This window comes from Vicia villosa, linkage group LG3 (assembly GCF_029867415.1).
Source record: "Vicia villosa cultivar HV-30 ecotype Madison, WI linkage group LG3, Vvil1.0, whole genome shotgun sequence".
In the NCBI taxonomy this organism is placed as follows: domain Eukaryota; kingdom Viridiplantae; phylum Streptophyta; class Magnoliopsida; order Fabales; family Fabaceae; genus Vicia; species Vicia villosa.
This window is the reverse complement of record NC_081182.1, coordinates 49,571,122-49,582,203: the sequence shown is the minus strand read 5'-3', so window position 1 is coordinate 49,582,203 and position 11,082 is coordinate 49,571,122. Positions and strand designations below refer to the sequence as shown.

General features: G+C 30.5%; 1 protein-coding gene and 1 pseudogene across 1 annotated transcript; both read left to right on the top strand.

Annotated features, from left to right (window-relative positions):
- Positions 1–1,145: 1,145 nt before the first annotated feature.
- On the top strand, positions 1,146–7,144 carry LOC131658012 (probable indole-3-pyruvate monooxygenase YUCCA11; annotated as a pseudogene).
- Positions 7,145–8,703: 1,559 nt separating this feature from the next.
- On the top strand, positions 8,704–10,721 carry LOC131655677 (probable indole-3-pyruvate monooxygenase YUCCA10). The gene is made up of 4 exons (XM_058925510.1): positions 8,704–9,356; positions 9,530–9,763; positions 9,926–10,051; positions 10,269–10,721. The coding sequence occupies exons 1-4, from the start codon at positions 8,709–8,711 to the stop codon at positions 10,497–10,499; spliced, it is 1,239 nt and encodes a 412-aa protein (XP_058781493.1). The 5' UTR covers positions 8,704–8,708; the 3' UTR covers positions 10,500–10,721.
- Positions 10,722–11,082: the final 361 nt, after the last annotated feature.

Here is an 11,082-nt window from a genome sequence, read left to right as displayed (position 1 = left end):
GTCACAAAATATTGGTCTCTAAATCGGTGGCTGATTTATTTTAGTGACCGATTTAGTGACCTCTTAAAATTTGCTCATGAATATAAAATTTTGGTGGCTAATTCGGTCACTACAGTGACCAAAATTATTTAGTCACTAAATCAGTCATAAAAGCGAATTTTTTAGTAGTGTTTTCGATTTTTTTGGATCGATTTGCGGTTTTTTATTTGAATTGGTTTGGATTTGAACACCCCTAATTTTTAGTACACATAAAACTCTTTAAAATTATAATAATAAAAAGAAAATGGAGTGGATGACATAGTGGTTACAATTTTCTTAATGTTATTTTGTAGTTTTCATCTTTTTATTTATTATATTAGAAAATGGGTGATGCAATGATAATGAAATAATTTTACACTGATAACCAATCATAATCATATATTTCACTAAATTAAATTATAATTTTTTTTTAATTTTGACAAAAATTATAAATTTTTAAATTATTGATACGATATGCATAAATGATATATTTTTATTGAACGACAGTGTAAAATTATTTTACACATGATGGATGCATAACCATTTAACTCTAATTATATATAATTAGAGTTAAATGGTTATTCATCCATCATGTGTAAAATAATAAAATAATAAATATTATTTTATTATTAAAAAAATCAACCACAACACAGAAAATAAGAGACAAGTTAAAACTCATGAACATATATGTTTATTTTAAAATTTTATAAAACTATTTTTAATTAAAATATACATCTTTTTAATAGTACAACTAATTTATTGAACTTTCCATACAAGAAAAAGAATGAAAAGTGTCAATAAAAGAAAAACAACTTTATATTAAGAATTAAGTTACATTTCAAAGTAAAAAAGAAAAAAAAAATACATTTAACCAAATGTCAATAAAAACTCATAAGATTACAAAAACATAACAAAATTGTAATATAAAATTTTATAAATCCTAATATTATTAGTACTTGGCAATAAAAAATAATATTTTATTCTATAAATAACTATAAGTAATATATTTTGTTATAATTTGTCTAAAATTCAATGAATTAACCCTTTATAACCAATGAAAGCATTAAATCAAAAGCAGACGTAAGTTGTTATAAATTGAGGTGCAGAATGAACAAAAAAAAAACAGTATGAAAAACAAAACCATGGAAATCCAAGTGCCAGTTATGATAGTAGGTGCTCGGCCTGCTGGGTTAGCAACCTCTGCATGTCTCAACAAACTTTCAGTCCAAAACATTGTTCTAGAAAGAGATGATTGTCATTCTCCTGTTTGGAGGAAAAGAACCTATGATCTTTTGAAACTTCACTTGGATAATAGCTTTAATAACCTACCTCACAAGCCTTTCTTATATAATCTTCCGGTGTTTATCCCTAAGGTTGATTTTCTTCGCTATTTGGGTGATTATGTGAGCACTTTTAAGATCTTTGTCCGCTGCAACCGGTGTTACACGAAGCTTCGTTCGATGTCAAAACCAAGAATTGGAGGGTTTGAGCGGTGGATAGTGTGAAAAATGTTGGTGATTGTTTAGCGGTTGCATCGGGAGAAAGTTGTGATGCTTATGAAATTCTGGTATGACAGACTCAGGATGTCACGACATCCAAGACTGAACAGAGATTAAATTGCAGAAGGTAAATAACACAGTTAATTGTTAACCCAGTTCGGTCAAACAACCTACTATGGGGGCTACCAAGCCAAAAAGAATAATTCACTATCAGTAGTACTATTTTATGTAAACAACCTCTGGTTTACAGATAAATAACCTCTGGTTTACCTAGTCACTACCCAATGTAACCTTTATCTTAGAACTCAATCTAAGACAAGAAAACCTCTGCTCACTCCCTAGTGATACCTAATTGTTACAACCCTGTAACAGCTATTTAAACAACTTACAAGAATATATACTTGATCTTGCTTCACAGCTTCAATCAACAACCAAAATACTCAACTTTTACCTACATGTTTCGAGTGAGAACAATACTTCTCTTACCTACAGGTTTCGAGAAGGACATGGCAGCCATCCCACAACCTGGATGGTCTACCTTTACAAACGCTAAAGACTACATCTTTTCAATACTCAGCTTGCTTACAAAACTAGGTTACAAACGTTTCTTTTAATAACCTTTTCCCAACTGGACTTGAGCTTACGATCGCAACATTACTAGCTGTTACAAATCAGCAGATATCTTATGCTAAAAGAAAGGTCTTCAATCATAAGTTTCCTAATTTATCTCCTAAATTAGAAACTGCCGAATCTTTAATATTCTGAATTGATTCTTCAATATTCTGACTTGATTCTTTTTACCTTTAAATCTGCGCCACATAGGATTACATAATATTCCATAGAATATTCTGTATCTGTTGAGTATCAGACTGAATCTTCATGTTCCAGTTCTGCAGGCGCGATGTCATGAGTTGATGTCATGACATTCCATATAACATCTTGCTTTTGTACCTGTTTTGTTCTTTTATATTTGCAAGACTTATACATTATATTATATATTGCTGCTATTATATTTTAGCCAAACATATATGCTAATCAGGTGATAAAAACATCAACAATCTCCCCTTTGGCTTATTTTGGCTAAAAATTATACATTAAATTACATATGCAGCAAAACATAACTTCAACTTTCAAGACAACAAAGAAGATCATATCTTTTACATTCTCAGAATTGGTCTTCTGTTCTTCAAGGCTTCACATTCTACTCTGTCTGAATATTCCTTTGTTTCTTTTGACAGTAGCAGAATCAGAAACTCTCCCTCTTTTTAGCCACAATATGACAAAGATAGAGCCGATGTCATAATATGCAGTGGAACATCTTCATGCAACACTTGTGTACATGAGGAAGACGATGGGAGACAACCTTTGTCTCTAAGGACCACTAGTGGCATAAGTGAACCCTTACTCAGTCTTCAACTAGAAACCAAATCCTAGCTTCAGGTCTAAGATAGAATATGAATGAATTCTTACCACCACTCATCGTAACTCAGAATACAAATCACAATTGTGTTCATAACTCAGATCACAAATCACAACAACAAAAGATCCTATACAGAAGGTTGTATATGATGGAACACTTTTGTTGAACTCACATAAAAACTCATGACAGAAGCAAATAACTTCCCTTTCCCGTGTATTTCTTTGACTTGCCAAACTTTAGCATAGGAACCCATCACAGTACCAAACCCAGACATAACTTATTTGAACACACACGAAGGACATATTGAGAGAATTTGATTTCTGCAATATGTGGAGACGCCAATTTATAGCAATTTGAGATCATAGGAAATAATGATGGTCTTGGTCTTGTTCAACGGTCAAACGGTTGATTAGAAAACTGTTCCGAAAGCAGTTACTCTCTCCAAAGCAGTTTTTGACTGTTTCTTCTGATAGGAGTTATCTTTAAAAGCAGCACATGTATAGTCATTGATTGAAATTTACACCGTCCATTGATGTGAAGAGATAAACTCAAGACAAATTTCCTTGTTTGACTCAGTAGATTCAATGTCTTTAACTATGTCATGACATCCTGTCAGACATTGTCACCTTTTCACCCCTTAAGCACATAGCTCAAGATTCTTCAAGAGACTTTGACAAAGCATCTAATTAACCAAGTAACAAACCTCCCACTCACTCTATTGAATCACTAGTCATAGACCTTCATTGTTTTGAACACCTTGAAACTGTTAAATGCAGCAGTTAAAAACCTTCCAACACTTGTTGACACACAACCACCTCATCAATCCAGAGAAAGAAGTGTGGATCCTAATTGCACATGGTTAGCTTCAACCATTCACAGATAACTGACATAATGTTACACTCTGTTATATCAACCTTTTTCATAAGAACATGCATTCTTTATAAGAACTGCTTTAACCATGATGCATGTGCTTCTTCTGAATTAGTACACCTTCTTTATGATGTTAGAGCATTTCTGACCAAGAAATTTTTTTAAAAAAAAAATATATCTTGACCTAAAAAGTCAGTCCTGCTATCTGAGATAGTCTGAGCTTCTTCAAGGAAAACCTTGTAATGATGAATGGAAAACATAAGACGCATCTTCATATCTTCAAGAGCTCACTCTCTGTTCAACTATCCTGCTGAACACACTCACTTTTAGCAATGTTGCTCCTTTACATTAGATACTAACACTAGAAACTAGATGTTATAACATCGTGTTTGACATTAAAATACAGTTGTGCTGTTCAGACTAGTACTACCAGTACATTCCACGAAGTCCATTTCTCTTTCTGCAACAGATTCTAGTCTACCAACTTACTTCCACCTTAAATAATCAACTAATGACCTCTTGACACTAGATGCACACACAAAGAGGTTGCCACAATCTCAACACAAAGAACGGCCACTTCTTGTACTTTGTGGAGCATAACCTTACCATGTTTATATTAGATCATGGTCTTCCAAGACAATTTGAAATCCCTCTTGATATGGTGTTTCTCAATGTCACAAAATGATTTACACACTTTCTTACTTAAACTAGACGAATCCTTTTTATCTTCTGCTATGTTGATCAGATCACCAAACTTTTGTCTTCATAGTCACACCCACTTAGTCAAGTTTTCATCATGAGAGTAATTATCTATTGCCAGAACATATTATTATCATCAAGATCAGAACCTGCCCATTCTAATCCACATTAAGTCAAAACTGTCACTTCAGACACTAATGTTGCTTCTTCATTCTTCACATGCTGGGTTCTAGATATTCTTCTAGAGTAACAAAACATAGTGATGTTATGACATCATGCAAGACATAAGTTTACCAGACTCAAAAACTCTGACCCTTATAGAGATAAAATTCCTCTATAGAATGACTTAGAACACAAGAAACAATTTATGCTCATGACTCGAAACAAGACTCTAAACAGTAAAACAAACAGACTTGGAATAGAAAGCCTATTCACTATCTTTGCAAAAACAACTACAAAGAATGACCTCAGACTTAACAATGTTTGAACACTACCCTTATACCATATGCTTGTCACAATTTGACAAACATAACCTAGACTCTAAACTTACTCATATTCGAAAGAAGGAAATAAGAGACTAAAAAAAAATGAAAAAGAAAAGAGTATAGAAACCTGAGCAATTTAAATAACACACCTAGATTGTAATAAGTGTCTTGATCAAGAGATGTTATTTGAAAAAGAACTGCATCAAGTGGACTTGTGCAATGGTTGGAATATGCACTAGATCAGAACAAGTGATATACACCATCAATACATGTTTTTAGATGATAATCCAAAGAATGATCCTTGCTGGTTTTCAGGATAAAACATGTCTTGAGTTATGTTCTGACATCTTGTATGACATTGTTCTTCTGGCTTAAATATCAGTCTTTGAGAGACTTTCCATAGAAGCAGAATAACATTGTCCTTGCTGATCTTCATACTCTCTTACTCCACCTTGAGATATACAAATTTAGGACATCTTTGATGTTCATCCTTGAAGTACCCTTCATTTGGAATTTGTCACAGTTTCCAAATTTAGAATCTTCAGTTTGCTTGCTACACAAGATTCAGATTGTCACACTCTGCAACTTGAAGTAGAAGAAACTATAATTGTATAACCATAAACTAATCTTTAGCAAATAAGTCTGAACCTTATCTCTCCGGTGTCTTCAACAATAGTGATGATGTATTTTCATGTAGAGATTTTTCTTCATCACATACTTCTTCTCTCCATACAGTTATTGCAAATATCCATCTCCCATCAAGATATTTAACAGTATCAGTATGCTTCACCAGATACCATTGCCAAAATTCCTAAACTTGTGAAGACAACAGTGAACATTAACATTTAGTTCACACTAGTCCTTGAATACACAACTGGAACCTGTATTCATGCTTCTCATCTAATAAGTATTAAGTCTCCCGTCAAAGTACTCATTATATACTCATACCAGAAATTAGATGTTATAACATCGTGTCTGACATTAAAATACAACTGTGCTGTTCAGACTAGTACTACCAGTACATTCCACGAAGTCCATTTCTCTTTCTGCAACAAATTCTAGTCTACCAACTTATCTCCACCCGAAATAATCAACTGATGACCTCTTGATACTAGATGCACACACAGAGAGGTTGCCACAATCTCAACATAAAGAACTGCCACTTCTTGTACTATGTTGAGCATAACCTTACCATGTTTATATCAGATCATGGTCTGCCAAGACAATTTGAAATCCCTCTTGATATGTTGTTTCTCAATGTCACACAATGATTAACACACTTTCTTACTTGAACTAGACGGATCCTTTTTATCTTCAGCTATGTTAATCAGATCACCAAACTTCTGTCTTCATAGTCACACCCACTTACCTACAGGTTTCGAGAAGAACATGGCAGCCATTTCACAACCTGGGTGGTCTACCTTTACAAACCCTAAAGACTACATCTTTTCAATACTCGGCTTGATTACAAAACTAGGTTACAAAGGTTTCTTTTTATAACCTATTCCCAACTGGACTTGGGCTTAAAATCGCAGCATTACTAGCTGTTACAAATCAGCAGATATCTTCTGCTAAAAGAAAGGTCTTCAATCATAAGTTTCATAATTTATCTCCTAAATTAGAAACTGCTGAATCTTCAATATTCTGATTTGATTCTTCAATATTCTGACTTGATTCTTTTGACCTTTAAATCTTCGCCACATAGGATTACATAATATTCCATAGAATATTCTGTATCTGTTGAGTATCAGACTGAATCTTCATGTTTCAGTTCTGGAGGCGCGATGTCATAAGTTGATGTCATGACATTCCATATAACATCTTGCTGTTGTACCTGTTTTGTTCTTTTAAATTTGCAAGACTTATACGTTCTATTACATATTGCTGCTATTATATTTTAGCCAAACATAAATGCCAATCAGCCAATAAAAACATCAACAGCTTATATTCCGAAGATAGCCGAGCTTGAAAAGTTTGAAGGTGAATATTTTCACTGCAACAAGTATCAAAATGGAAGGCCTTTTTATGATAAGAATGTGTTGGTTGTTGGTAGCGGAAATTCAGGTATGGAGATTGGTTATGATCTATCTACTTGGGGGGCGAATAGCTCCATGATTATAAGAAGTCCGGTAAAGAAGATACATGCAAATTAAATTATGAATTATAAAAAAATATAATAAATAGATTTGATTAATAAAATATAAAGAATAGTTATTATATTTTATAGTTTAATGTAATAATTTGATTAATGTTATATATTCTATTGATTAATGAAGTAGTAAACTTGATTAATAAATTAGAAATAAAATTATTGGTTAATAACATATATTTGTTGATAATGAAATAATAAGATGGTTAATGACAAAACTTATTATTCATATTGATGAACCGTAAATAAGATGTAGGGAAATATTTTAGTGTCAATAATATTGTTCATTCATTTCACGAGAAATATCTTATTTTGGTTGTGTGCAGTTTAAATAAAAATTAATAATTATATTAATTTTGATGATAAACTTTAACTATTTCATAAAATAATTTTATTAATTATAATAATTGGAATAGTCAAATAATTTAAATTTTTTAAAATTATTATAAAAAATTAATAAATATTATAGGTGAGGTTAGTTGATGACCATCCTAGTTGTATTATAGATCTAGTCTAAATCCTATCTGTGAGGTTTGATTGTCTTTTATGTGAGATCCTTCTATGTTAATGGTTTTCGTTTGTTTTAATGTTTTATTTTTTGGATTCTCTTTTTTTTTGTAGTGGTTTGTTTATCACTCATTATATTGAGTCAAGATCATCTTATTTTTTTTACTTTTTCCATTTTTTTATAGTTAAAATTTAGAAAAAATAAATATCGATATTTAATGAACTCATTTATTTTTAATACACATAAAACTCTTCAAATTTATAATAATAAAAAGAAAATGGAGTGGATGACAACCTCATTATTCTAGTCGTTACAATATTCTTAATGTTTTTTTTTAGTTTTCATTTTTTTATTTATTATATTAGAAAATGGGTGATGCAATAATAATGAAATAATTTTACACTGTCAACCAATCATAATCATATATTTCACTAAATTAAATTATAATTTTTAAATTATTGATACGATATGCATAAATGACATATTTTTATTGAACGACAGTGTAAAATTATTTTACACATGATGGATGCATAACCATTTAACTCTTATTATATTATTTTTTTATTAAAAAAATCAGCCACATCACGAAAAATAAGAGACACGAAAAATAAGAGACAGGTTAAAACTCATATTAAGACAATATATGTTTATTTTAAAATTTTATAAAACTATTTTTAATTAAAATATACTTTTTTTTGAACAGTACAACTAATTTATTGAACTTTCCATACCAGAAAGAGAATGAAAAGTGTCAATAAAAAAAGCAACTTTATAATAAAAATTAAGTTACACTTCAAAGTAAAAAAGAAAAAAATACATTTAACCAAATATCAATAAAAACTCATAAAGATTACAAAAACAATAAAAAATTGTAATATAAAATTTTATAAATCCTAATATTATTAGTAGTTGGCAATAAAAAATAATATTTTATTCTATAAATAACTAAAAATAATATATTTTGTTATAATTTGTCTAAAATTCAATGGATTAACCCTTTATAACTAATGAAAGCATTAAACCAAAAGCAGACGTAAGTTGTTATAAATTGAGGTGCAGAATGAACAAAAAAAACAGTATGAAAAACAAAACTATGGAAATCCAAGTGCCAGTTGTGATAGTAGGTGCTGGGCCTGCTGGATTAGCAACCTCTGCATGTCTCAACAAACTTTCAGTTCAAAACATTGTTCTAGAAAGAGATGATTGTCATTCTCCTGTTTGGAGGAAAAGAACCTATGATCGTTTGAAACTTCACTTGGGTAAAAGCTTTTGTAACCTGCCTCACATGCCTTTCTCATCTGATCTTCCGGTGTTTATCCCTAGGGTTGATTTTCTTCGCTATTTGGACGATTATGTGAGCACTTTTAAGATCTCCGTCCGCTGCAACCGGTGTGTCCATGAAGCTTCGTTCGATGTCAAAACCGGGAAATGGAGGGTTTGTGCAGTGGATAGTGTGAAAAATGTTGGTGAAGTTTATGTTGCTGATTATGTAGTGGTTGCATCGGGAGAAAGCTGTGATGCTTATATTCCAAAGATAGTCGGGCTTGAAAAGTTTGAAGGTGAATATTTTCACTGCCACAAGTATCAAAATGGAAGGCCTTTTTATGATAAGAATGTGTTGGTTGTTGGTAGCGGAAATTCGGGTATGGAGATTGGTTATGATCTGTCTACTTGGGGGGCGAATAGCTCCATGGTTATAAGAAGTCCGGTAAATCATCTATTTCTCTGTTGTAGTTTTTGATATATTTTGTGTCAATTGTTTGATCATTTATATTTTGTTTGAATTATTTATTCTATATTATCAATATTATTTTGGGTTAGAAAAATATGGTACTCAATGTTAACAATCTAATAAATTAAATCTCTTGGTGTTTCTTATAGGTACATTTTTTGATAAAGGAAATGGTGTACATTGGAATGTCTTTGCTGAAATACTTGAGTGTTGAAAATGTGGATAAACTTATGTTCTTTATGAGCAAATTGGTGTATGGAGATTTGTCAAAGTATGGATTGGTTAGACCAAAGGAAGGACCCTTTGCCTTGAAATTGAAGGGCGGTCGTACTCCTACGGTTGATGTTGGTACCATCAAACACATCAAACAAGGAAAAATCAAGGTATATATCTAATCAAGGAATCAAATCTATTCTAATACATTCTGATTGCGAGTGTTGCGATTGTAGTAATTACGATTGTAGTAATTACGGCTGCTGCGATCCTGATTATTATTGTAATATTATGTAAAATCAACCCTAACAAATTGATTGTTATGAATTCAGGTATATTCAGAAATTTCAAGCATAAAAGGCGGCAAGACTATTGAATTTATAGATGGAAAAACTGGTCATTTTGACGTCATTATCTTTGCTACGGGATATAGAACCAATGTGCACAAGTGGCTTAAGGTGGTGAATTACATCACACTTTTCTAGAATGATTTATTTAGCAAAAAAAATTGTCTTACTTTTTTAATTTTTAATACATTATTAATTAATTAAATTATTATTAATAAAATTATTTAATTAATACTACTCATAATACACTTAACTTAATATATTTTATTTAAAATATTAATTAATTATTATTATTATTTATATGACTTTTGCAAATTTATCAATGCAGGATTACAAAGAGCTGTTTAATGAAAATGGATTGCCAAAACCTGCTTATCCAAATCACTGGAAAGGGGAGAATGGACTCTATTGTGTTGGATTTTCAAGAAGGGGATTACAAGGCATTAATTATGATGCTCAGAAAGTAGCAACGGATATCAGTGTCAATATCAAGACAAAGAAGATACATGCAACTGATGATGAGGACAAAATTGCTCAAATCAAGCTATTAGATGAATGAGTTTTTCAGTTTTCTTCTTGCACACCTGAAACACTTTTAAGTTTATGAATAAGATATAGTATCTTCCAAGCTAGGTGGATGAACCATATATGTGTATGGTTTTAAACTTATATGTTGGGTGTTTCCTTAATCCTTATGATGTTTGGATCAATTTCGATGCAAACGGTTCGATTGTGTTTCAGATGATTAATTAAAAAATTTGTTGGATTCAATTTCATATAATTTAATTTGAATTTATTTTTAAATATTTAAATTATATTTTTTTATTAATTTTATAAAATTATTTACAAAATTAATAGATTTGAGATAATATATAGTATATTAAAAGTTTATATTAAAAAATAAGAATGATTGAAATAAATAAAATAATAAAAATAAATAAATTAGATTAAATCAGTATTAGTATCAACATATACAATAAATGAACTAAATATAAAATATTAAAAATGTAAGTGTTATGTCAGAAAATATAAATTAAAAATGCTCTTTTATATATATATATATATATATATATATATATATATATATATATATATATATATATATATATATATATATATATATATATATATATATATATTGT